At 53.3% G+C, this 27,844-nt stretch overlaps 1 protein-coding gene across 1 annotated transcript in view; it reads left to right on the top strand.

Annotated features, from left to right (window-relative positions):
- Positions 1–523: 523 nt before the first annotated feature.
- The window catches only part of igfbp2a (insulin-like growth factor binding protein 2a), a 57,340-nt gene continuing 30,019 nt past the window's right edge, over positions 524–27,844 (top strand). Inside the window, exon 1 of the mRNA XM_048534624.2 lies at positions 524–918. Within this exon, the coding sequence (XP_048390581.1) occupies positions 540–918 (379 nt within the window). The 5' untranslated portion in view covers positions 524–539. The remainder of the gene's footprint in view (positions 919–27,844) is intronic.

Genomic DNA, 27,844 nt, shown 5'->3' with positions numbered 1-27,844 from the left:
TGATGGGGTGTGGGGGCGGGCACTAGGACCCAGCAGTTCCCCCCCCACCCGGTGATGGGGTGTGGGGGCGGGCACTAGGACCCAGCAGTTCCCCCCCACCCGGTGATGGGGAGTGGGGGCGGGCACTAGGACCCAGCAGTTCCCCCCCACCCGGTGATGGGGAGTGGGGGCGGGCACTAGGACCCAGCAGTTCCCCCCCACCCGGTAAAGGGGAGTGGGGGCGGGCACTAGGACCCAGCAGTTCCCCCCACCCGGTGAAGGGGAGTGGGGGCGGGCACTAGGACCCAGCAGTTCCTCCCCACCCGGTAAAGGGGAGTGGGGGCGGGCACTAGGACCCAGCAGTTCCCCCCACCCGGTGAAGGGGAGTGGGGGCGGGCACTAGGACCCAGCAGTTCCCCCCCACCCGGTAAAGGGGAGTGGGGGCGGGCACTAGGACCCAGCAGTTCCTCCCCACCCGGTGAAGGGGTGTGGGGGCGGGCACTAGGACCCAGCAGCGCCCCCCCCCCCCCCCCGCTCACTGAGCTGCGGGCTGTGCGGGGATGGGGATGTGTGGGATCTTGCTGTGCGGTGTAGGGGGCGGCCTGCCGTTAGCCGTGCTGCTGGCTGTCGGGCTGGGGTTGTTGTTGGCTGATGAGGTTGCTTTCCGTTGCCCCCCGTGTGGGGCTGAGCAGCTAGCGGGCTGCAGCTCTCCAGCAGGCTGCAGGGAGACAGTGCGGGAACCGGGATGCGGCTGCTGCTGGAGCTGTGCCCGGAGTCTGGGGGAACCGTGCGGGGTCTATACCCCTCGCTGCGGGGCTGGGCTCCGCTGTTACCCCCGCAGCGACACCGAGTACCCGCTGCAAGCCCTGGTGCAGGGGCAGGGGCTGTGCGGGAGGCGCAAGGACCTGGAATACAACCGCTCCCGGGACACACACTCCGGTAAATATCCACTCAGTCTCCGCGGGAAATACCCCTCCTCTCCGTCCGCCTGCAGCACAGACCCCTTCCCGGTGTTGTACAGGACTCTCTGAGGGGCTGCCCGACCTCTCCGCCGGGTCAGCAAAACGCTGCCGTCCCCACTTTGTTCACTTTCCAAACTTCAGCACAAGTTGGGAAAGTTCACTAAAACTTTTACAGTGAGTTAAAACTGGGGACAGCGCTGCCTCGCCGAGGTTCACTGAATTCCACCCGGAGTTTTTGGGGGGGGGTGCGGCTTGCTGCATGGTCTGTCGGAGATTTCAGGTTTCGGGAGCTTTGCCGCGCCCCCCCCCCCCCGCCCCGCCACAATATTTGCATGGGGGGGGCGGAATCTCTGCTTCAAACAACTGCGTTCATTTGTATAGCATCTTTCACGCGCTAGAGAATCCCAGAGTGTTGCCCGATACAAAGATGTTGTCCGGTCATGTAAGCATCGACTATGTTCATAGTGAGGGGGTCGCACTGGCTGCCATCGGGGCGAGGGGACTCACTGTCACACTGGCTGTGGTCGGGGCGAGGAATCACACTAGGTGTGATCAGGTTGAGCGGTCGCACTGGCTGCATTCGGGGTGAGGAGTCACACTGGGTGCAGTTGAGGTGAGGGATCGCACTGTCACACTGGCTGCTGTCAGGCTGAGGGGTCTCACTGGCTGCAGTCAGGGTGTGGGATCGCGCTGTCTCACTGGCTGCGGTCGGGGTGAGGGATCGCACTGTCACACTGGGTGCGGTCAGGGCGAGGGGTCTCGCTGTCGCACTGGGAGCGGTCGGGGCGAGGGGTCTCGATGTCGCACTGGGAGCGGTCGGGGCGAGGGGTCTCGCTGTCACACTGGGTGCGGTCAGGGCGAGGGGTCTCGCTGTCACACTGGGAGCGGTCGGGGCGAGGGGCCGCACTGTCACACTGGGTGCGATCGGGGTGAGGGGCCGCACTGTCACACTGGGTGTGGTCGGGGTGAGGGGTCGCACTGTCACACAGGGTGCGGTCGGGGTGAGGGGCCGCACTGTCACACTGGGTGTGGTCGGGGTGAGGGGCCGCACTGTCACACTGGGTGTGGTCGGGGTGAGGGGTCGGACTGTCACACAGGGTGCGGTCGGGGTGAGGGGCCACACTGTCACACAGGGTGCGGTCGGGGCGAGGGGCCGCACTGTCACACTGGGTTCGATCAGGGTGAGGGGCCGCACTGTCACACTGGGTGCGGTCGGGGCGAGGGGCCGCACTGTCACACTGGGTTCGATCAGGGTGAGGGGTCGCACTGTCACACTGGGTTCGATCGGGGCGAGGGGCCGCACTGTCACACTGGGTTCGATCAGGGTGAGGGGTCGCACTGTCACACTGGGTTCGATCGGGGTGAGGGGCCGCACTGTCACACTGGGTGTGGTCGGGGTGAGGGGCCGCACTGTCACACTGGGTGTGGTCGGGGTGAGGGGTCGGACTGTCACACAGGGTGCGGTCGGGGTGAGGGGCCGCACTGTCACACTGGGTTCGATCAGGGTGAGGGGTCGCACTGTCACACTGGGTTCGATCAGGGTGAGGGGCCGCACTGTCACACAGGGTGCGGTCGGGGTGAGGGGCCGCACTGTCACACAGGGTGCGGTCGGGGTGAGGGGTCGCACTGTCACACAGGGTGCGGTCGGGGTGAGGGGCCGCACTGTCACACAGGGTGCGGTCGGGGTGAGGGGTCGCACTGTCACACTGGGTGCGATCGGGGTGAGGGGTCGCACTGTCACACAGGGTGCGGTCGGGGCGAGGGGCCGCACTGTCACACTGGGTTCGATCAGGGTGAGGGGCCGCACTGTCACACTGGGTGCGGTCGGGGCGAGGGGCCGCACTGTCACACTGGGTTCGATCAGGGTGAGGGGCCGCACTGTCACACTGGGTTCGATCGGGGTGAGGGGCCGCACTGTCACACTGGGTTCGATCGGGGCGAGGGGTCGCACTGTCACACTGGGTTCGATCAAAGTGAGGGGCCGCACTGTCACACTGGGTTCGATCAGGGTGAGGGGCCGCACTGTCACACTGGGTTCGATCAGGGTGAGGGGCCGCACTGTCACACTGGGTGCGGTCGGGGTGAGGGGTCGCACTGTCACACTGGGTTCGATCAGGGTGAGGGGCCGCACTGTCACACTGGGTTCGATCAGGGTGAGGGGCCGCACTGTCACACTGGGTTCGATCAGGGTGAGGGGTCGCACTGTCACACTGGGTTCGATCAGGGTGAGGGGCCGCACTGTCACACTGGGTTCGATCAGGGTGAGGGGTCGCACTGTCACACTGGGTTCGATCGGGGTGAGGGGTCGCACTGTCACACTGGGTTCGATCGGGGTGAGGGGTCGCACTGTCACACTGGGTTCGATCAGGGTGAGGGGTCGCACTGTCACACTGGGTTCGATCGGGGTGAGGGGTCGCACTGTCACACTGGGTTCGATCAGGGTGAGGGGCCGCACTGTCACACTGGGTTCGATCAGGGTGAGGGGCCGCACTGTCACACTGGGTTCGATCAGGGTGAGGGGTCGCACTGTCACACTGGGTTCGATCGGGGTGAGGGGTCGCACTGTCACACTGGGTTCGATCGGGGTGAGGGGTCGCACTGTCACACTGGGTTCGATCGGGGTGAGGGGTCGCACTGTCACACTGGGTTCGATCGGGGTGAGGGGCCGCACTGTCACACTGGGTTCGATCAGGGTGAGGGGTCGCACTGTCACACTGGGTTCGATCAGGGTGAGGGGTCGCACTGTCACACTGGGTTCGATCGGGGTGAGGGGTCGCACTGTCACACTGGGTTCGATCGGGGTGAGGGGTCGCACTGTCACACTGGGTTCGATCAGGGTGAGGGGCCGCACTGTCACTCTGGGTGTGGTCGGGGTGAGGGGTCGCACTGTCACACTGGGTTCGATCGGGGTGAGGGGCCGCACTGTCACTCTGGGTGTGGTCGGGGTGAGGGGTCGCACTGTCACACTGGGTTCGATCAGGGTGAGGGGTCGCACTGTCACTCTGGGTTCGATCGGGGTGAGGGGCCGCACTGTCACACTGGGTTCGATCAGGGTGAGGGGCCGCACTGTCACACTGGGTTCGATCAGGGTGAGGGGCCGCACTGTCACACTGGGTTCGATCAGGGTGAGGGGTCGCACTGTCACTCTGGGTTCGATCGGGGTGAGGGGCCGCACTGTCACACTGGGTTCGATCAGGGTGAGGGGCCGCACTGTCACACTGGGTTCGATCAAAGTGAGGGGCCGCACTGTCACACTGGGTTCGATCAGGGTGAGGGGTCGCACTGTCACACTGGGTTCGATCAGGGTGAGGGGCCGCACTGTCACACTGGGTGCGATCAGGGTGAGGGGTCGCACTGTCACACTGGGTTCGATCAGGGTGAGGGGCCGCACTGTCACACTGGGTTCGATCGGGGTGAGGGGCCGCACTGTCACACTGGGTTCGATCGGGGTGAGGGGTCGCACTGTCACACTGGGTGCGGTCGGGGTGAGGGGCCGCACTGTCACACTGGGTGCGATCGGGGTGAGGGGCCGCACTGTCACACTGGGTTCGATCGGGGTGAGGGGTCGCACTGTCACACTGGGTGCGGTCGGGGTGATGTGACGCACTGTCACACTGGGTTCGGTCGGGGCGAGGGGCCGCACTGTCACACTGGGTGCGGTCGGGGTGAGGGGCCGCACTGTCACACTGGGTGCGGTCGGGGTGAGGGGTCGCACTGTCACACTGGGTTCGATCAGGGTGAGGGGCCGCACTGTCACACTGGGTTCGATCAGGGTGAGGGGTCGCACTGTCACTCTGGGTTCGATCGGGGTGAGGGGTCGCACTGTCACTCTGGGTGTGGTCGGGGTGAGGGGTCGCACTGTCACACTGGGTGCGATCGGGGTGATGTGACGCACTGTCACACTGGGTTCGATCGGGGTGAGGGGCCGCACTGTCACACTGGGTGCGATCGGGGTGAGGGGCCGCACTGTCACACTGGGTTCGATCAGGGTGAGGGGCCGCACTGTCACACTGGGTTCGATCAGGGTGAGGGGCCGCACTGTCACACTGGGTTCGATCAGGGTGAGGGGCCGCACTGTCACACTGGGTGTGGTCGGGGTGAGGGGCCGCACTGTCACACTGGGTGCGATCGGGGTGATGTGACGCACTGTCACACTGGGTTCGATCGGGGTGAGGGGCCGCACTGTCACACTGGGTGCGATCGGGGTGATGTGACGCACTGTCACACTGGGTTCGATCGGGGTGAGGGGCCGCACTGTCACACTGGGTGCGATCGGGGTGAGGGGCCGCACTGTCACACTGGGTTCGATCAGGGTGAGGGGCCGCACTGTCACACTGGGTTCGATCAGGGTGAGGGGCCGCACTGTCACACTGGGTTCGATCAGGGTGAGGGGCCGCACTGTCACACTGGGTGTGGTCGGGGTGAGGGGCCGCACTGTCACACTGGGTGCGATCGGGGTGATGTGACGCACTGTCACACTGGGTTCGATCGGGGTGAGGGGCCGCACTGTCACACTGGGTGCGATCGGGGTGATGTGACGCACTGTCACACTGGGTTCGATCGGGGTGAGGGGCCGCACTGTCACACTGGGTGCGATCGGGGTGAGGGGCCGCACTGTCACACTGGGTTCGATCAGGGTGAGGGGCCGCACTGTCACACTGGGTGCGGTCGGGGTGAGGGGCCGCACTGTCACACTGGGTTCGATCAGGGTGAGGGGCCGCACTGTCACACTGGGTTCGATCAGGGTGAGGGGCCGCACTGTCACACTGGGTGTGGTCGGGGTGAGGGGCCGCACTGTCACACTGGGTGCGATCGGGGTGATGTGACGCACTGTCACACTGGGTTCGATCGGGGTGAGGGGCCGCACTGTCACACTGGGTTCGATCGGGGTGAGGGGTCGCACTGTCACACTGGGTTCGATCGGGGTGAGGGGTCGCACTGTCACACAGGGTTCGATCAAAGTGAGGGGCCGCACTGTCACACTGGGTGCGGTCGGGGTGAGGGGCCGCACTGTCACACTGGGTTCGATCAAAGTGAGGGGCCGCACTGTCACACTGGGTTCGATCGGGGTGAGGGGTCGCACTGTCACACTGGGTTCGATCAGGGTGAGGGGTCGCACTGTCACACTGGGTTCGATCAGGGTGAGGGGCCGCACTGTCACACTGGGTTCGATCAGGGTGATGTGACGCACTGTCACACTGGGTTCGATCGGGGTGAGGGGCCGCACTGTCACACTGGGTGCGATCGGGGTGATGTGACGCACTGTCACACTGGGTTCGATCAGGGTGATGTGACGCACTGTCACACTGGGTGTGGTCGGGGTGAGGGGCCGCACTGTCACACTGGGTGCGATCGGGGTGATGTGACGCACTGTCACACTGGGTTCGATCAGGGTGAGGGGCCGCACTGTCACACTGGGTGCGGTCGGGGTGAGGGGCCGCACTGTCACACTGGGTTCGATCAGGGTGATGTGACGCACTGTCACACTGGGTTCGATCAGGGTGATGTGACGCACTGTCACACTGGGTTCGATCGGGGTGAGGGGCCGCACTGTCACACTGGGTGCGATCGGGGTGATGTGACGCACTGTCACACTGGGTTCGATCAGGGTGATGTGACGCACTGTCACACTGGGTGTGGTCGGGGTGAGGGGCCGCACTGTCACACTGGGTGCGATCGGGGTGATGTGACGCACTGTCACACTGGGTTCGATCGGGGTGAGGGGCCGCACTGTCACACTGGGTTCGATCGGGGTGATGTGACGCACTGTCACACTGGGTTCGATCGGGGTGAGGGGTCGCACTGTCACACTGGGTGTGGTCGGGGTGAGGGGCCGCACTGTCACACTGGGTGCGATCGGGGTGAGGGGTCGCACTGTCACACTGGGTTCGATCGGGGTGAGGGGTCGCACTGTCACACTGGGTTCGATCAGGGTGAGGGGCCGCACTGTCACACTGGGTTCGATCAGGGTGAGGGGTCGCACTGTCACACTGGGTGCGGTCGGGGTGAGGGGTCGCACTGTCACACTGGGTTCGATCAGGGTGAGGGGCCGCACTGTCACACTGGGTTCGATCAGGGTGAGGGGCCGCACTGTCACACAGGGTTCGATCAGGGTGAGGGGTCGCACTGTCACACTGGGTTCGATCAGGGTGAGGGGCCGCACTGTCACACTGGGTGTGGTCGGGGTGAGGGGCCACACTGTCACACTGGGTTCGATCAGGGTGAGGGGCCGCACTGTCACACTGGGTTCGATCAAAGTGAGGGGTCGCACTGTCACACTGGGTTCGATCAGGGTGAGGGGTCGCACTGTCACACTGGGTTCGATCAGGGTGAGGGGTCGCACTGTCACACTGGGTGCGGTCGGGGTGAGGGGTCGCACTGTCACACTGGGTTCGATCAGGGTGAGGGGCCGCACTGTCACACTGGGTTCGATCAGGGTGAGGGGCCGCACTGTCACACTGGGTTCGATCAAAGTGAGGGGTCGCACTGTCACACTGGGTTCGATCAGGGTGAGGGGTCGCACTGTCACACTGGGTGCGATCGGGGTGAGGGGTCGCACTGTCACACTGGGTTCGATCAGGGTGAGGGGTCGCACTGTCACACTGGGTGCGATCGGGGTGAGGGGTCGCACTGTCACACTGGGTTCGATCGGGGTGAGGGGTCGCACTGTCACACTGGGTTCGATCAGGGTGAGGGGCCGCACTGTCACACTGGGTTCGATCAAAGTGAGGGGCCGCACTGTCACACTGGGTTCGATCAGGGTGAGGGGTCGCACTGTCACACTGGGTGCGGTCGGGGTGAGGGGTCGCACTGTCACACTGGGTTCGATCAGGGTGAGGGGTCGCACTGTCACACTGGGTTCGATCGGGGTGAGGGGTCGCACTGTCACACTGGGTTCGATCGGGGTGAGGGGTCGCACTGTCACACTGGGTTCGATCAGGGTGAGGGGTCGCACTGTCACACTGGGTTCGATCGGGGTGAGGGGCCGCACTGTCACACTGGGTGCGGTCGGGGTGAGGGGTCGCACTGTCACACTGGGTTCGATCGGGGTGAGGGGTCGCACTGTCACACTGGGTGCGGTCGGGGTGAGGGGCCGCACTGTCACACAGGGTTCGGTCGGGGTGAGGGGCCGCACTGTCACACTGGGTTCGATCGGGGTGAGGGGTCGCACTGTCACACTGGGTTTGATCAGGGTGAGGGGTCGCACTGTCACACTGGCTGTGGAGTGGGGCGAGGGGCCGCACTGTCACACTGGGTTCGATCAGGGTGAGGGGCTGCACTGTCACACTGGGTTCGATCGGGGTGAGGGGTCGCACTGTCACACTGGGTTTGATCAGGGTGAGGGGTCGCACTGTCACACTGGCTGTGGAGTGGGGCGAGGGGCCGCACTGTCACACTGGGTGTGGTCGGGGCGAGGGGCCGCACTGTCACACTGGGTGCGGTCGGGGTGAGGGGTCGCACTGTCACTCTGGGTGCGGTCGGGGTGAGGGGTCGCACTGTCACACTGGGTGCGGTCGGGGTGAGGGGCCGCACTGTCACACTGGGTGCGGTCGGGGTGAGGGGCCACACTGTCACACTGGCTGTGGAGTGGGGCGAGGGGCCGCACTGTCACACTGGCTGTGGAGTGGGGCGAGGGGCCGCACTGTCACACTGGCTGTGGAGTGGGGCGAGGGGCCGCACTGTCACACTGGCTGTGGAGTGGGGCGAGGGGCCACACTGTCACACTGGCTGTGGAGTGGGGTGAGGGGCCACACTGTCACACTGGCTGTGGAGTGGGGCGAGGGGCCGCACTGTCACACTGGCTGTGGAGTGGGGCGAGGGGCCGCACTGTCACACTGGCTGTGGAGTGGGGTGAGGGGCCACACTGTCACACTGGCTGTGGAGTGGGGCGAGGGGCCGCACTGTCACACTGGCTGTGGAGTGGGGTGACTCTCTCATTAGCTGCTAATTGTGACTCAGACAGACAGCTCCCTGGTCCCCATCTCGAACATTAACAATTCAGCATTGAACGAGTTAATCTCCAGATTAAAGTTTGCTGTGTGTTTTTGAATCCAGATTCAGTGCGTGCCATCATCCATTGTTCCTTTCACTGTAACCTGAAAAAATGGTCTCCTTGTCTGAACATTCCCTGAAACCTCTTGGAAGGTAATTTCTGTTCCCTGCCCCAAGGATGACCTGAAGTTGCTAACTTTATTGAATTGCTTGTACCAACTGCCTCCATGTGTATTAAACTGTGAACTTTCAGGTTTCAAATCATAAAATCATAGAATCCCTACAGTGTGGCAGCAGGCCATTCAGCCCATTGAGTCCACGCCTCTCCTCCAAAAAGCAATCCACCCCATCCCCGTAACCCTGCATTTCCCATGAGCAATCCACCCTAACCTGCACATTTTCCGGCTGTGGGAGGAAACCAGAGCACCCGGAGGAAACCCACACAGACTCGGAAACTTACAGGCATCAAACTGCACAGAACCTTCAGTTCAACTCGCCCATGTAGGCCAGGTTCCCCAAACTGATGTATTCCTATTTGCCAGCATTTGGCCCAAATCCCCCTCAACCCTCCATATTCATGTCCCCGTCCAGGTGCCTTTTAAATGCTGTAACTGTACCAGCCTCCTCCACATTCTCTGGCAGCTCATTCCATACACGCACCACCCTCTGTGTCAAAAGTTACCCCTTAGATCTCTTCTAAATCTTTCCCCACCCCTCACCTTAAACCTACACCTTCTCGTTTTGGACTCCCCCACACCATGAAAAAGTGCCTGGCTATTCACCCTATCCATCTGCCTCATGATTTTACAGACCTCTGTGAGGCCATCCCTCAGTATCCGACACTCCAGGGAAAATAGCCCCAGCCTATTCACCCTCTCCCTGTAGCTCAAACTCTCCAACCCTGGCAACATCCTTGTAAATCTTTTCTGTGCCCTTTCAAGTTTCACAACATCTTTCCTGTAGCAGGGAGACCAGAATTGCGCACAGTATTCCAAAAGTGGCCCTCACCAATGTCCTGTAAAGCCATAACATGACCCTCCCAACTCCTATACTCTATGCACCGAGCAATAAAGGCAAGCGTATCAAACACCTTCCTCACCGCCCTGTCTACCTGTGACTCCACCTTCAAGGAACTATGAACCTGCATCCTAAGGTCTCTTTGTTCAGCAACATTCCCCAGGATCTCATCATTCAGTGTATAAGCCCTGCCCTGATTTGCCTTTCCAAAAAAGCAGCCCCTCACATTTATCCAAATTAAACTCCATCTGCCACTCCTCAGCCCAACGGCCCATCTGATTGGGGTCCTGTTGTATGTTGACGTAACCCCCTTCACTGTCCACTACACCTCCAATTTTCTAGAAACTCAACCCACTGCAACATCATGCAATTGCATCTGTGTCTTTCAATCTGAGTTCTGAATTTACCTGATATTTTCCTTCCAGAAATCTGAGATTGTACTTTTTAAAAATTCTGGCAGGTTAAAGCGAGCCAGTATGGGGAGGGAAGAAGGCATGTTCTCCACAGGTGGTTCAGATTTTAATGTGGCTTCACTTTAAAACCAGCACCAGAAAAAAAAATCTCAGGAAGTGGAATTAAAATGAACTGCATGTGTGTAAAGGTCAGGGGGAGAGCACAGAGGAGAATGTGAAGGGAAGAGGGGGGTGGAGAGAATTAAGGTCAGATTGCAGGCAGTGCCTGTGTCTCAATGATGTGCTTTGTTCTGCTGCTCAGTCAAATGGAGAGGGTGGACTGTTGCTGGGGCTGGGGGTTTTGATAGACACGCAGCCCCTGTGATCTGCGAGTGGTCTCTCTGACGAGCTCTGCGAAGACTGCGGACAGAAACAACACCGGTTTGCAGAATGGCCATAATCTCCTCCCTATACCAGGATCCCTGTATTCCTCATTTCCACAGCAGCCCCCTGCCCTCTAGGAAGGAGTACTGTGCAGTGCAGTGGGGAGGGGAGGAAAAGACACTGGCAAACATTCCCATATTCAGCAGAGAGACACAAAGTGCCTTTCGAAAGAAGCTGTAATGCAGTTTACGTTGTTCACCCGCTCTCCAATTCTAGGCTGTCAGACTGTGCCCGGGGAAGCTCCCTTTTGCCATCTGGATAACCCCCGCCCCCACCAAGGTCTTTGAGTGCTCACTGCCCCCTGTTTCATGTCACCGCTTGTTCTCTCACTCACTCACTGACCTCCAAACAATTCTGTGATGCCTCCTGACAGCCCGGTCTTAGCCCCTGATCTCCAAACTGCATCCCCCCCTGCCCCCGAACTCTGCAGCCTCTCACACACTCTGCCCCCTCAGCTCCTGTGTGGCTGCACAAGGTTAAATCACTAGCTTAGGCGCTCTGTTATAAAATGGTGACTATCCACAGGGAGCACTGTGTGTGAGGGGTTGGGGGGACAGAGGGAGGAGCACAGAGAAGGAGAAAGGAGTAAGTGAGATAACAAGGTGCAGAGCTGGATGAACACAGCAGGCCAAGCAGCATCAGAGGAGCAGGAAAGCTGGTGTTTCAGGCCTAGACCCTTCTTCAGAAAATGAGTGAGTGAGTGTTGCTCTGGCCAGGGCCTGAGAGGGCAAGCGCTGTGAAAACAAAACCTTAAATACTACAAAAATACAAATAATCTCAGGAAGGGCTAGCAAATGATTAATCGAGTCTCCTGAAATTGTTTCAATCATTAACCAACTGTTTATTTCACGGTGTCCCTGATCCAAGAAGCTGTGCACACTCTGAAAACACAAAAACAGCCCTGCCACTTGGAAATACAGGAACACGTGTTATTAGGCTTCAGTTCCTCAACATCTATCACTCCCAGGGACAGGGCCAGCACGGGGTTACATACAGAGTAGAGCTCCCTCTACACTGTCCCCCATCAAACACTCCCAGGGACAGGGTTAGATACAGAGTAAAGTTCCCTCTACACTGTCCCCCATCAAACACTCCCAGCACAGGGACAGCACGGGGTTAGATACAGAGTGAAGCTCCTGTGTGTTGAAGTGTCTCCGTAAACATATCTTGTCCTTGCTCCAGCTTTTGCTGGACAGTCTGTTGTGTGGGTGCTTTGGACTGGTCCTTATAATTGAATCTGGACTGTTTGGAGGGGAACATGACCTGGGAGTCAGTAAATCCTCTGGCCCCAAATTAGTGGGAAGCCAGAGAAATGGGAAGCCCATTAAAACCCGGCAGAGCGAACTGAAAAATCAATAACAAGGAGAAGATGAAGGTAAAAGATAGCTAGTAATATGAAAGAAGACTGCACGAGTCTGAATCTGAAAAAAAGGGGTTAAGAGGGCAAGGAGAGGACATGAGATACTGCTGGCAAACATGGTTAAGGAATCGCAAAGCCTTTTATTCATATACAAAGAGCAAGAGGGTAACTAGAGAAAGGATTGGCCCACTTAAGGACAAAGAAGGAAAGTTATGCGCTGAGTCAGAGAAAATGGGTGACATTCTTAATGAGTACTTTGCATCGGTATTCACCAAGGAGAGGGAAATGACAGATGTTGAGGTTAGGGATCGATGTTTGCTTACTCTAGGTCAAGTTGACAGAAGGAAGGAGGAAGTGTTGGGTATCCTAAAAGCACTAAGGTGGACGAGTCCCCAGGTCCGGATGGGATCTATCCCAGGTTTTTGAGGGAAGTGAGAGAGGAAATAGCCGGGGCCTTAACAGATATCTTTGCAGCATCCTTAGACACGGGTGAGGTCCCAGAGGACTGGAGACTTGCTAATGTTGTCCCCTTGTTTAAGAAGGGGAGCAGGGATAATCCAGGTAATTATTGACTGGTGAGCCTGACGTCAGTGGTAGGGAAGCTACTGGAGAAGATACTGAGGGATAGGATCTATTCCCATTTGGAAGAAAATGGGCTTATCAGTGATAGGCAGCATGGTTTTGTGCAGGCAAGGTCATGTCTTACCAACTTAATAGAATTCTTTGAGGACGTGACAAAGTTGATTGAAGAGGGAAAGGCTGTAGGTGTCATATACATGGACTTCAGTAAGGCGTTTGATAAGGTTCCCCATGGCAGGCTGATGGAGAAAGTGAAGTCACATGGAGTCCAGGGTGTGCTAGCTAGATGGATAAAAAACTGGCTGGGCAACAGGAGACAGAGAGTGGTAATGGAAAGGAGTTTCTCAAATTGGAGACCTGTGACCAGTGGTGTTCCACAGGGATCTGTACTGGGACCACTGTTGTTTGTGATATATGTAAATGACTTGGAGGAAGGTGTAGATGGTCTGATCAGCAAGTTTGCAGGTGGATGACTCACCCAGTTCAGATGGTCTACACCCCAGGGTTCTGATGGAGATCGCTGAGGGGATGGTAAAGAAATTGTTGGTGATCTTTCAGGATTCACTGGAGTCAGGGAGGGTCCCAAAGGACTAGGAAATGGTTAATGTAGCACCTTGTTTAAGGAGGGAGGGAGGCAGAAAACAGGAAATTATAGGCCGGTTAGCCTGACCTCAGTCATTGGTAAAATTTTAGAGTCAATTATTAAGGATGAGATTGTGGAGGACTGAACTGCTGGGTAAAATAGGGCGGAGTTAGCACGGCTTCATCAAGGGGAGGTCAGGCCTGACAAATCTGTTAGAATTCTTTGAGGAGGTAACAAACAAGTTAGACAAGAGTGAGTCAGTGGATGTGATCTATTTGGATTTCCACAAGACCTTTGACAAAGTGCTGCACAGGAGGCTGCTAAATAGGATAAGAGCCCATGGTGTTAGGGGCAAGGTACTGGCATGGATAGAGGATTGGCTGACTGGCAGAAGGCAGAGAGTAGGGATAAAGGGGTCTTTTTCAGGATGGCAGCTGGTGACTAGTGGAGATCCACAGGGGCCCGTGTTGGGAACCACAACTTTTCATGTACATTAACGATTTAGCGGACAAAGAAACTGAGGACATTGTCATAGGGTTGTACAGCGCAGAAAAGGCCCTTCAACCCATTGAGTCTGCTCCAACGTAACTACCACTAAATGTGCTCTAATCCCAATTTCCTGCATTTGTCCCATATCCATGAGTGTTATGATACTTCAGCAACATGATACGGCTGCAACATGATGTCTAAACTCTGATACTGAATGGACTGCCCAATAAAGGCAAGCATACCAAACACCGCCTTGGCCTAATGGTTAGGATTCGGCGCTCTCACCGCCGTGGCCCAGGTTCCCTAGTAATCACCTTCACCACCTGCTTACCTATGACTCTATTTTCAAGGAACTATGAACTTGCACCCCAAGGTCTCTGTTCAGTAACACTCCCCAGGACCTTACCGTTAAGTGTATAAGTCCTGCCCTGATTTGCCTTTCCAAAATGCAGCACCTCACATTTGTTTAAATTAAACTCCATCTGCTATTCCTCAGCCCATTGGCCCGTCTGATCAAGATCCCATCATACTCTGAGGGAACTTTCTTCGCTGCACACTACACCTCCCGTTTTGAAGTCATCTGCAAACTTACTAACCAGACCTTGTCTGCACTCATCCAAATTATTTATATAAATGACAAAAAGCAGTGGACCCAGCACCAATCCTTGTGACACACCGCTGGCCACAGGCCTTCAGTCCAAAATGCAACCCTCCACCACCACCTTCTGTCTCCTAACTTCAAACTAGTTCTGTATCCAAATAGCTAGTTGTCCCTGTAATCCATGTGATCTAACCTTAATAACCATTCTACCATGAGGATCGAATGCCTGCCTGAAGTCCATATAACCTCTTTGTTACCTCATAGAATCCCTACAGTGTGGAAACAGGCCCTTCAGCCCAACAAGTCCACACCGACCCTTACAGCATCCCACTCAGACCCATCCTCCTATAACCCACCTAATCTGCACACCCCTGAACACTACGGGCAATTTAGCATGGCCAATCCACCTAACCAGCACATCTTTGGACTGTGGGAGGAAACCGGAGCACCCGGAAGAAAGCCACACAGACACGGGGAGAATGTGCAAACTCCACACAGATGAGGGCGGAATCGAACCCGGGTCCCTGGCACTGTGAGGCAGCAGTGCTAATCACTGAGCCACCTCTATGCATTTTGATGTCCAGCACCATCTCCTCTGTAATCTGGACATTTTCAGCATGTGGCTATTTATTTCCTCACGTTCTCTAATTTCCATATCCATCTCTACAGTAAACACTGATACAAAATACTGGTTTAGTATCTCCCCCATCTCCTGCAGTTCCACACGTAGGTAGCCTTACTGATCTTTCAGGGGCACAATTCTCTTCCTTGTCACTGTTTAGCCTTTAATGTATTTGCAAAATCCCTTTGGTTTCTCCTTGGCCCTGTCTGCCACTGCTTTCTCATGTCCCCTTTTTGCCATCCTGATTTCCCTCTTAAGTGTGCTCTTACTGATGAGATGCACAGATAGAATGGATAGTCAGAGACTTTTTCCCCAGGCGGAAATGACTATCGTGAGGGGGCATCATTTTAAGGTGATTGGAGGAAGGGATAGGGGAGATGTCAGAGGTAGGTTCTTCACACAGAGAGTGGTGGGTATGTGGAATGTGCTGTCAGCAGTGGTAGTGGAGTCAGTTAACTTAGAGACTTTTAAGTGACTCTTGGATAGGCACATGGAGGATAGTAAAATGTAGGCTATGCGGGGCAGATTGATCTTAGAGTAGGATCATAGGTTGGCACAACATCATGGGCCGATGGGCCTGTACTGTGCTGTACTATTCTGTGTTCTATATTCTATATTCTATGCATTTATATTCTTCAAGGGATTCACTGGACCGCCGCTGTCTATCGCTGACACGTGCTTCCTTCTTTTTCTTGAGCAAAATCTGAATTTCTCTGAGCATCCAGCGTTCCCCACACCTACCAGCCTTTCCCGGGACCCCAACAGGAACATTCGGTCTCTGGCCTCTTGTTATCTCCTTCTGAATGTTTCCCAATTTCCAGCCATGTCTTTACCTGCATACACCCGCACCCACCCCCAACCCCCTCCTATTTAGAACTTTAACTTTTAGATCTGGTCTATCCTTTTCCTTTGCTATTTTAAAACTAATCGAATTATGGTTGCCAGCCCCAAAGTGCTCCCCCACTGACACCTCAGTCACCTGCCCTGCCTTATTTCCCAAGACCAGGTCAGGTTTTGCACCTTCTCTAGTGGTTGCATCCACGTACTGAATCAGAATGTTAACACAATGGCAGTCCCAGTCAATGTCCCCACCGTAACCACCCTATTAATCTTACAGATAAGTGAGTCTCCCTCCAAATTTGTTCCTCAATTTCCCGCTGATTATTAGGGGTTCGATAATGTAATCCCAAAAAGATGATCACCCCTTTCTTATCTCTCAGTTCTACCCAAATAACTTCCCTGGACGTATTCCCAGGAATATCATCCCTAAGTACAGCCATAATGTTATCCCTAATTTTAAAATGCCACACCCTTCCTCCCTTGCCACCACCACCCCTCCTCCCACCCTTTTCAGTCTCCTACAGCATCTATACCCTGGAACATTAAGCTGCCCGTCCTGTCCACCCTAAGCCAATTCTCTGTAATTGCTGTGATATTCCAGTTCCATGTTCCCAATCCTACCCTGAGTTCATCTGCCTTTCCCATTAGGCCCCTTGCTTCAACATATCCCTCCTACCTTGTTCTCTGCCTTGTTCCTGCCTGCCCTGACTGTTCAACTTGTTCTTTTTTTCAACTGCACCAGTGTCAGACTGATCTCTTTCCTCACTATATCCCTGGGTTCCAACCCTGCATCCACCCGCACTCCCTTACTCATTTAAATCCTCCCAAGTAGCTGTAGCGAATCTCCCCGCCAGTATATTGGTTCCCTCCCAAGTCAGGTCTAACCTGTCCCTTCTTATGCAGGTCTCTTCTAGCCCAGAAGAACTTCCAATGATCCAAAAAATATGAATCCTCCTTCCCTGCACCAGCTCCTCAGCCACGCAGTCATCTGCTCTATCCTCCTATCCCTACCCGAATAGGCACTGGGAGTATTCCAGATACTTTACCTCTCAAGGATCTACTTTTTAAATTCCTGCCTGACTTCCTATATTCTCTGTTCAGAATCTCATTCTTGTCTCTTCCTGTGTTGTTAGTTCCAATGTGTAACATGACCTCCTGCTGGCCCCTCTCCTCTTCGAGAATATTCTGCGCCCTCTCTGGGATATCCTTAATCCTGACACCTGAGAGCCAGCACACCATTCTGATTTCTCACCGTCAGCCACAGAAGTGTCTCTCTGTGCCTCTGACTAGAGAGGCTCCGATCACACCTTGATCACTTGGAAACTGACATACCCTTCATTACATTAGAGCCAGTCTCGGTACCAGAAATCTTATCGTCAGAGCTACATTCCCCTGAGAGTCCATCACCCCCTACATTTTCCAAAACAGCATCCTTTTCCATGAGAAATTTGAACAGTAGTATGGAGCAGGCAGGTGGGACTAGTTTAGTTTGGGATAATGTTTAGCATGGACTGGTTGGACCAAAGGGCCTGTTTCTGTGCTGTGTGATTCTGTGACTCTATGGTCACCATCAATAAAATGTTCTGCCACTGCCTTAGCGAAAACCTCTTTTTCCGGAACAAGATCCAGACTGCGCTGTCGCTTTTGTACCTTCTATCTGTTGATACAAAAAAGAACTTCCCACATCTGCCCCCTTCTAAACCCTTAACACTATGACTATCCCAATTTATGTTGGGAAATCTCTGAAATATAATTCCTCAATTGTTACTCTTACATTCCTCTGTGAACTCTCTGCATATTTGCTCCTCTATTTCCTTCTGACTCTTTAGGGGCCTATAATACACACCCAATAAAGTAGCTGCCCCCTTAACATTCCTTCAATCCACAAGACCTCATTTGAAGACGCTTCCAACATATAATCTCTCCTTATCGTAGTAATTGACTTCTTAATGAACAGTTCTACACCACTGCCCTTTTAAACCCTCCTCTCTCTTGCCTAAAGATCCTAAAGCCCAGAATGTTCAGCTGCCAGTCCAGTCCTTCCCTCAATCATACTTCTGTGATGGCAAAAATATCATCCTTACATGTCCATTGTACCCTGAAGGTGGCAATGCAAGGGGATGGGGTGGTCAAGAAGGCATACGGCATGCCTTCATTCATCAGGCGGGGTATTGAGTACAAGAGTTGGCAGGTCATGTTGCAGTTGTATAGGACTTTGGTTCGACCACATTTGGAATACTGTGTACAGTTCTGGTCGCCACATTACCAAAAGGATGCGGATGATTTGGAGAGGGTGCAGAGGAGGTTCACCAGGATGTTGCCTGGTATGGAGGGTGCTAGCTATGAAGAGCGGTTGAGTAGATTAGGATTATTTTCATTAGAAAGACGGAGATTGAGGGGGCACCTGATTGAGGTCTACAAAATCATGAGGGGTATAGACAGGGTGGACAGCGAGAAGCTTCTTCCCAAAGTGGGAGACTCAATTACTAGGGGTCATGAGTTCAAAGTGAGAGGAGGAAAGTTTAAGGGAGATATGCGTGGAAAGTTCTTTACACAGAGGGTGGTGGGTGCCTGGAACGCGTTGCCAGCGAAGGTGGTAGAGGCGGGCACGATAGTGTCATTTAAGATGGATCTAGACAGATACATGAATGGACAGGGAGCAGAGGGATACAGATCCTTGGAAAACAGGCGACAAGTTTAGGCAGAGGATCTGGATTGGTGCAGGCTTAGAGGGCCGAAGGGCCTGTTCCTGTGCTGTAATTTTCTTTGTCCTTTGTTCTTTGAAGCCCCTTTCTTCCCCACCCGAAACTGAGGGGATGGTGCGAGATTAGGTCAGTCACTGAGGCCCTCTGCAGCCTCCTGTCAATAGTACCTTCACATCGTCCAAACCCAAACTTTTGATCCGAATGCCAAACTGGGTAATTTTCAATTTGCTGTTTGTGGGATGTTTCTGCCTGTGGCTTGGTTGGTGTTTCCTGCATTACAACAATGCCTACATTTCAAAACTACTTCATCCTACCCCCACTCTCACCTTGCGATGGCACCAAACCCAGTCAGTTCTGAAGAAGGATCTTGTTCAATTTTTTTCTGTTCATTTGTGGGATGTGGGTATCACTGTCTGGGCCCAGCATTTATTACCCGTCCCTAGTTGACCCTTGAGAAGATGGGGATGAGCTGCCTTCTTGAACCTCTGCAGTCCATATGCTGTGGGTTGACCCACAATGCCTTTAAGGAGGGAATTCCAGGATTTTGAACCAGTGACAGTGAAGGAACGGCGATATATTTCCAAGTCAGGATGGTGAGGGGCTCGGCGGGGTACTTGCAACTTGAAATATTAACACAGATTCTCTCTCTCTCTCTCTCCGTGTTTCTATTTCCAGCTTCATCATTATTTTGCTCCTTTCTGTCAATTCTAGAAAGTTACACTAAGTTGGCTGATGTCAGCCACCACTGATTGGGGCACCCTTAGAACCCGGGGCTGAGGCGGGGCAGAATTTGTTAGCTGTATCCAGGAGGGTTTCTTGAAACAATATGTAGATAGTCTAAACGAAAGAAGGGATGACACGAGGAAGGAAGTTGGGAGGGCTAAAGGTGTCCATGAAATATCAATGGAAAGCAGTAGAAAGGTGAATCCCAAGGCTTTTTCTGTGTATTTCAGATGCAAGAGGGTAACTAGGGAAAGGATAGGTCCATTCAAGGACAAAGGAGGGAGTTTATGCATGGAGCCGGTGTGGAACTCACTGGGGTACAGTCCCACACATACTGACTCTCACTGGGGTACAGTCCCACACACACTGACTCTCACTGGGGTACAGTCCCACACACACTGACCCTCACTGGGGTACACTCCCACACACACTGACTCTCACTGGGGTACACTCCCACACACACTGACTCTCACTGTTTAGTAGAAGTTAGGATTAAGCTGGGTAAATGGAGTTCACATTTAGATCAACCGTGATCCAATTGAATAGCAGGATTGGTTCAAAATGCTGACTTCCCTTTGTAAGAGGCTCAATGGACTTCATGGTATCCTTCTGTTCCTGGGTCACAGACTCGATGAGCTGAACAGTCTCCTCTTGCTCCTGTGATTCTCTCCGCTCCTTTCTCTGTTATTTCTGGGTATTGCTAAAGGGTCTTGTATAATTAGTTACTGCTGTGGGATTTGTTATGTTTGCTGGCAACTCAAAGTCTGGAAGCTGGGCAGAGCTCAGGAACAGCATGTTCTACAATAGATTTTATTTCTTAAAAACACAAACCATCAGTCATATGTTTGCAATGAGGTCCCCCACCCTTATCCCTGAGAGGGACTATCCCAAATTTCAGACAGAAATGGAGTGTGCTACAGCAGCAGTAATGTCATTGGGGTTTGTCGTCAGAGAGAGGAGTCAAAATGAGGATGGAGACCTGTGTCTGTCAGTGTAAGGAATGAGACAGTCTCTCAGTTTGTAATGTGCCTGATCTTCAGTCCTGAGTATAAAGGTTTCGATGAAATTCCCAATGCAGAGTTAGTGAAGGGCACTGGTCTGAGATATTGACCCCCCCCCCCCCCCCCCCTCCAACCTCCGTACTCCCCAGGGTAATTTGAGGAATACTGGGCATTCTGCAGGTCTGAAAGTGTTAGCAATTGACCCATTTTCAAAGATGCACAATTTTGTGGTGAATAGTGATCTGATCGGTGATCTCTCGGGATCTGTTCGGTGATCTCATCGGGTTAGCCATTGACCTGGAGGAGAGCTTTGATGTGCTCCATTTCCGTAAATGGCGTGAGGTCCTTTGACAGAGCTTACACCTCAGTGGGTAATGAGTTGTGTTTAATACAACATATGAACAGTTTGAGGAAGCTATTCCATGCTGCTTCTATGCAGTGACTTTACAAACGATATCTCCAATGACCAGGATACTGCTGTCAATTCCAAATCGCAATTTGATCACCTCACGGTTGGACAACAACCCATGTGAATTTCAGCGTTGGTGCAACGGAGTGCAGGTTGAGTAGCAGGACCCTACGAGATACAGAGGATCAAACAGACCTTTGTATGCATGCCCATGGATCCTGGAAGGCATTGGACCAGATAGGTAATGTGTGAGATACTTGCCTTTATTAGTTAAAGTGTTGAATACAAAAGCAAGGAAGCTACGAAAAGGTCACGCTGAACTCAAAATGTGAACTCTGATTTCCCTCCAATACCTGCTGAATCTCTCTAGCATTCTCTGTATCTGTTTGAAGTCATTTGTTGTTTGTTATTTGCAATTTATATAAATGAATCTGGATGAAAACCTAATTGAAACGGAAAGAACTGCGGACACTGTAAATCAGAAACAAAAGCAGAAGTTGCTGGGAAAGCTCAGCTGGTCTGGCGGCATCTGTGAATAGAAATCAGAGTTAATGTTTCAGGACCGGTGACCCTTCCTCAGAACTGGATGAAAATGTATGTTGTCTGATCAGTAAATTTGCAGACAACACCAAAATTGATTTAGGTATTGTAGTCATGTGTACCTAAATACAACGATAAGATCACCGAACAGATCCCGAGAGATCACCGATCAGATCACTATTCACCAATACAGGCAGGTCATAGTAAGCAAGGACAGACAGATCACAGGGAGAAAAAAATACTTGTACAGAGTGAGGCATACAGGTTACCTCAGACAGGACGGCGGAAGGCGAGATCAACATTAGCAAGATCAGCATTATTTGAGACTAGAGAGCCCATTCAACGGTCTAATAGCGCCTGGGAAGAAGCCGTTCCTGAACCTGCTGGTGTGTGTGTTCAGGTTTCTGTACCTCCTGCCTGACAGAAGAGGCTGTAGGAGATCATTACTGGGATGTGATGGGTCTTTGATGACGTTGGCCGCCTTCCCACAGCAGTGAGCCGTGTGAATGGAGCCCATGGATGGAAGGTTGGCTTCTGTGATGGGTCTGGGCTGTGCACACTACCTTCTGTAGTTTCTTACGGCCCTGGGCAGAGCAGTTGCCATACCAGGCTGTCGTGCACCCAGACAGTTTGCTTTTAGTGGGACATCTGTCAGAGTTGGTGAGGGATTTTATGGAGATGGAAAATTTCCTGAGCTGCCAGAGGAAGGAGAGATGTTGTGCTTTGTTGATTGATGTAGCTGTGTGGGAAGTCCAGGACAGATTGGTGGCTATTGTCACTCTGAGGAACTTGATGCTCTCAACCCTTTCAACCTCAGTTCCGTTGATGTAGTTGGGGGTCTGTTCCTCCCCTTTCTTTCTGAAGTTAATGATTAGGTCTTTAGTTTTGCCAATGTTGGTGGGGTTGTGGATAGTGAGGAAGGTTGTTAAAGAATACAGCAGTATTTCGATCAGCTGGAAAGTTGGGCAGAGAAATGGCAGATGGAGTTTAATCTGGAGAAGTGTGAGGTGATGCATTCTGGGAGGTTAAATACAAGAGGAAAGTACAGAGTAAATGGAAGGAACCTTAGGAGCATTGATATCCAGAGGGATCTTGGCGTGCAAGGGCATAGCTCCCTGAACGCGGCAATACAAGTGGGTAAGGTGGTAAAGAAGGCGTACGGCATACTTGCCTTCATCAGTCGAGGTGCTGAGTATAAAAGATGGCATGTTTTACAGCTGTATAACACTTTAGTTGGACTGCATGCAGAGTATCGGATGCAATAGTGGAGCCCAAACTACAGGAAGGATGTGGAGATTGTGGAGACAATGTGGAAGAAGTTTACTAGGATGTTGTTTGGATTAGAGTCTCTTAGCGACAGAGAGAGGTTGAACAACTTACAGATAGCAAGAGCTGCTGATGCTGGAGTCAGAGATTACACAGTGTGTTGCTGAAGGAACACAGCAGGCCAGGCAGCATCAGAGGAGCAAGAAAGCTGGTGTTTCAGGTCAAGATCCTTCTTCAGAAATCAGATCCACTTCTGAAGAGGGATCCCAATCCAAAATGTCAACTTTCCTGCCCGTATGATGCTGTCTGGCCAGCTGTGTTCTTCCTGCAACACACTGTGTTGTCTTGGACAAACTTGGAATGTTTTTGCTAGAGCATTGGAGGCTGAGGGGTGACTTGAGAGAAGTGTATAAAATTATGAGGGGCATGGATAGGGTGGCGAGTTAGTCTTTTTCCAGGGTGGGAATGTCAAATACTGGGGGCCATAGCTTTAAGGTGAGAGGGGGAATGTTTAAAGGAGATGTGTGAGGCAAGTTTTATACACAGAGGGTGGTATAAACTGATGCAACATTTAAGAGCCATTCAGACAGACGCATGTACAGCCAGGGGATCGAACATTGAACGTAGAACAGTTCAGCACAGGAGTGGGCCCACAATGTTGTGCTGAACATGATGCCAAATTAGACTAATCCCTTCTGCCTGCCCTTGGTTCACATCCCCTCATCCCTTCCATATTCATGTGTTTATCCAGAAGTCCCCGAAATGCCCCTGTTGTATCTGCCTCCACCACCACCCCCTGGCAGTGTGTTCCACACTCCTACCACTCTCTGTGTAAAATACATGCCCCTCACATCTCCTTTCAACTTCCCCATCACACCTTAAATGCTTTCCCCCTAGTTTTAGACATTTCTATTGTGGGATCAAAGATTCTGGCCTTCACCCCTATCTCTGTATCTCATAATGTTACAGACTTCTATCAAGTCTCCCCTCGGCCTCTGCTGCTCCAGAGAAAACAACCCGAGTGTTTCTAGCTAACAAAGTGTGAAGCTGGATGAACACAGCAGGCCAAGCAGCATCTCAGGAGCACATAAGCTGACGTTTCGGGCCTAGACCCTTCATCAGAGAGACTCTCTCATCAGAGGTCTCTCTGCTGAAGGGTCTAGGCCCAAAATGTCAGCTTTGGTGCTCCTGAGATGCTGCTTGGCCTGCTGTGTTCATCCAGCTCCACACTGTGTTATCTTGGATTCTCCCGCATCTGCAGTTCCCATTATCTCTGAGTTTTTCTAGCCTCTCCTTATAGCGCATCTCCTCTAATCCAGGCAGCATCCTGGTAAACCTCTTCTGCACCCTCTCCAAAGCCTCTACACCCTTCCTGTAATGTGACCACAATTGAACACAATTCTCTCAGTGTGGCCTAACCAAAGTCTTATAAAGATGCAAAATGACATCCTGACTCTTGCACTCAATTACCCGACCAATAAAGCCAAGCATTCCGTACACCTTCCTTACCACCCTGTCTGCTTGCATGGCCACTTTCAGGGAGCTATGAACTTGAACCCCAGGATCCCTCTGAACATCAATGCTGTTCAGGATCCTGCCATTAACTGGATACTCTTCTGCAGCACTTGATCTCTCAAAGTGCAATACCTCACACTTACTCAGATTAAACTCCATCTGCCATTTCTCCGCCCGTATCTGTAACTGGTCTATATCCTGCTGTATCCTTTGACAACCTCCTACACTATCTACAATTCCAGCGATCTTTGTAATGTCTGCAAACTTACTAACCCACCCATCTACACTTTCATCTCAGTCATTTATATACATCACAGACAGCAGAGGTCCCAGCATGGATCCCTGCGAAACACCACTAATCACGGACCTCCAGCCTGAAGAACACCCTTCCCCCACTACCCTCTGCCTTCTATGGCCAAGCCAATTCTGAATCCATGCAGCCAGGTCACTGGGTCCCACACATCTTAATCTTCTGGATGAGCCTACCATGAGGGACCTTGTCGAGGCCCTCACTAAAATCCAAGTTAGACAACATCCACTGCTCTACCCTGAGCGATCCCCTTTGTCACCTCCTCGAAAAATTCAATCAAGTTAGTGAGAGATGACCTGCCTTGCACAAAGCCATGTTAACTGTCCCTAATTAGGCCATGCTTTTCCAAATGTGCGTAAATCCTATCCCTAAGAATTCTCTACAGTAGCTTCCCAGCCACTGATCAGAGACTCACCGGTCTATAGTTTCCTGGATTATCCCCATTTCCCTTCTTGAACGGAGGAACAACATTAGCTCCTCGCCAGTCCTCTGGGACCTCTCCAGCAGATAGTGAGGGTACAAAGATCTTGGTCAAACCCCCAGCAGTCTCTTCCCTTGCTTCTCTGTAGTGTGTACCATCAGGCCCTGGGGATTTATCCACCTGAATGGTCTTCAAGAGACCCAACGCCTCTTCTTTCTTAATCTCACAATAACCAAGCATTTTAGCATGCTCCGCACTAATGCCACAATTCCCCATTCCCTTCTCCTGAGTGAATACCGAGGCAGAGTACTCGTTTAGGATCTCACCCACACTCTCTCTCTCCAAGCACAAATCCCCTTCTTTATCCTTGAGTAGTCCTAACTTCTCCCTAGTTATCTTCTTTATTAAAAATATGTATAGAATGCCTTGGGATTCTCTTTAACCCTACGTTCCAAGGTCATTTCATGCTCCTTCTTGCTCTCCTAATTCCCTGCTTGAGTTCTTTCCTGCTTTCCTTATATTCCACATGGGCCCTGTCTAATTCCACCTTTTTAAACCTTACAAATACTATTTTCCCTTTTCACTAAATTCGCAACCGGCCTTGTTATCGAAGGGTCCCAAACCTTATCATCCTTATCTTTTCCCCCTTAGTGGGACATCCTTCAGCACTGACCCTCCGACAGTGCGGCGCTCCCTCAGCACTGACCCTCCGACAGTGCGGCGCTCCCTCAGCACTGACCCTCTGACAGTGCGGCGCTCCCTCAGCACTGACCCTCCGACAGTGCGGCGCTCCCTCAGCACTGACCCTCCGACAGTGCGGCGCTCCCTCAGCACTGACCCTCCGACAGTGCGGCGCTCCCTCAGCACTGACCCTCCGACAGTGCGGCGCTCCCTCAGCACTGACCCTCCGACAGTGCGGCGCTCCCTCAGCACTGACCCTCCGACAGTGCGGCGCTCCCTCAGCACTGACCCTCCGACAGTGCGGCGCTCCCTCAGCACTGACCCTCCGACAGTGCGGCGCTCCCTCAGCACTGACCCTCCGACAGTGCGGCGCTCCCTCAGCACTGACCCTCCGACAGTGCGGCGCTCCCTCAGCACTGACCCTCCGACAGTGCGGCGCTCCCTCAGCACTGACCCTCCGACAGTGCGGCGCTCCGTCAGCACTGACCCTCCGACAGTGCGGCGCTCCCTCAGCACTGACCCTCCGACAGTGCGGCGCTCCCTCAGCACTGACCCTCCGACAGTGCGGCACTCCGTCAGCACTGACACTCTGACAGTGCGGCACTCCGTCAGCACTGACACTCCGACAGTGCGGCACTCCCTCAGCGCTGACCCTCCGACAGTGCGGCACTCCGTCAGCGCTGACACTCCGACAGTGCGGCGTTCCCTCAGTACTGACCCTCTGACAGTGCGGCACTACATCAGCACTGACCCTCTGACAGTGCGGTGCTCCCTCTGTGCTCAGTGTTGGGGCCCTTCCTGTTCTGGTTTGTTGAAATGATTTAGGATTGAATGTCGGAGATTGATCAGTTAGTTGACAGATGACACAACAATTGCTGGGTTTGTCAATCAATGGGAACCTTAGATTACAGGAGAATATCGATGGGCTGATTAGCAACAAATGGAATTTAATCTGAATATGTGTGAGGTGATATCCCTGGGCAGGATGATCCAGGCAATGGAATACATGATGGACAGCAGGACCCTGGGAAGCACTGAGGGCCAGCGGAACAATGGTGTGTGTGTCCACTGGACCCTGAAGGTTTCAGGCCAAGTGGGTAAAGTGCCAAAGTCCAATGGGATCCTTGTCTTTAACAGCTGAGGCACAGGGTGTAGGAACAGGGAGCTGCTGCTGGAACTGTATAAAATGCCGGTTCGGCCACAGCGAGAGTATTGTGTGCTGTTCTGGAATCCACATTAGAGTGGGGATGTGGTAGCACTGGAGATTTATCATGGTGGTGCAGAGGGATGGAGAGAGAGCGGACAGACCGGGGTTGTTTTTCTCAGAGCAGAGGAGATTGCCAAGGGACATGATTGAGATGTGTAAAATGACGAGCGGCATACACGAGGCAGGCAATGGGGAGTTGTTTTTTCCCTTGGTGGAGTGATCGATGCCAAGGGGCATAGATTTAAGGGAAGGGGCAGGGGATTTCGATGGGAGGTGAGGAATATCTTTTCACCCAGAGGGTGGTGGTAATCTGGAGCTCACTACCTGGGAGAGTGGGAGAGGCAGAAACATTGAGGAAGGATTTCAATTTTGTGGGCCAGTATGGGCTTGTTGGGTCAAAGGGCCTGTTTCCACACTCCAGGGATTCTATGATTCTATGATCTAAGATGGTGCACTTGGGATGCCAAGGCAGGCAAGGCTATGGGCCAAGCGCTGGGAAACAGGATTAGAATACTTCACCAAGCAGCATCAGAGGAGCAGGAAAGCTGACGTTTCGGGTCTGGACCCTTATTCAGAAATTTCTGCATTTCTCAAGAAGCTTCTAGACGCAAAATGCCAGCTTTCCTCCTCCTCTGATGCTGCTTGGCCTGCTGTGTTCATCCAGCTCCACACCTTGTTATCTCAGATTCTCCAGCATCTGCAGTTCCTACTATCTCTAGAATAGTTTGCGGTTGTTTTTGACCAGTGCAGACTCGATGGGCCGAAGGGTCTTTTACTGAGCTGCAGATCTCTCTGATTGTGGCAGGTATTTTATTACTTTTCAATCACGTGTAGGCTTTTCAAAATCCTGAGCTTTGTGATATTTACAAACAATGCATCCGTTATCCCTGGAGGGACTTCCTGAAAAACCTCAGGATGCGGGAAGTGTGCTGGAGGGACTTGTCATCCTTTAATTGTATAATGCTTTCCTTGTTCTTCTGACGGTGATGGTGATTGGATTGTTTACTGCTTCTGCCCCTTCCCCCAACCCCTGTTATTTGCTTCCCGTTTTGGGATGGTTTCTATATCTTCCAGCATGAAGCCAGACACAAAGTTCTTATTTCTTCGTCTCCTAATTATTGATCTGCCAATCTCACCACCAAAAGCATCAACATTCACCTCAGCCACTATTTTCCTTTTAGATGCTTGTTGAAGCTCTTATTGTCT

The sequence above is a fragment of the Stegostoma tigrinum genome, chromosome 7 (assembly GCF_030684315.1).
Source record: "Stegostoma tigrinum isolate sSteTig4 chromosome 7, sSteTig4.hap1, whole genome shotgun sequence".
NCBI lineage: Eukaryota > Metazoa > Chordata > Chondrichthyes > Orectolobiformes > Stegostomatidae > Stegostoma > Stegostoma tigrinum.
This window is presented reverse-complemented; position numbering and strand designations above follow the sequence as displayed.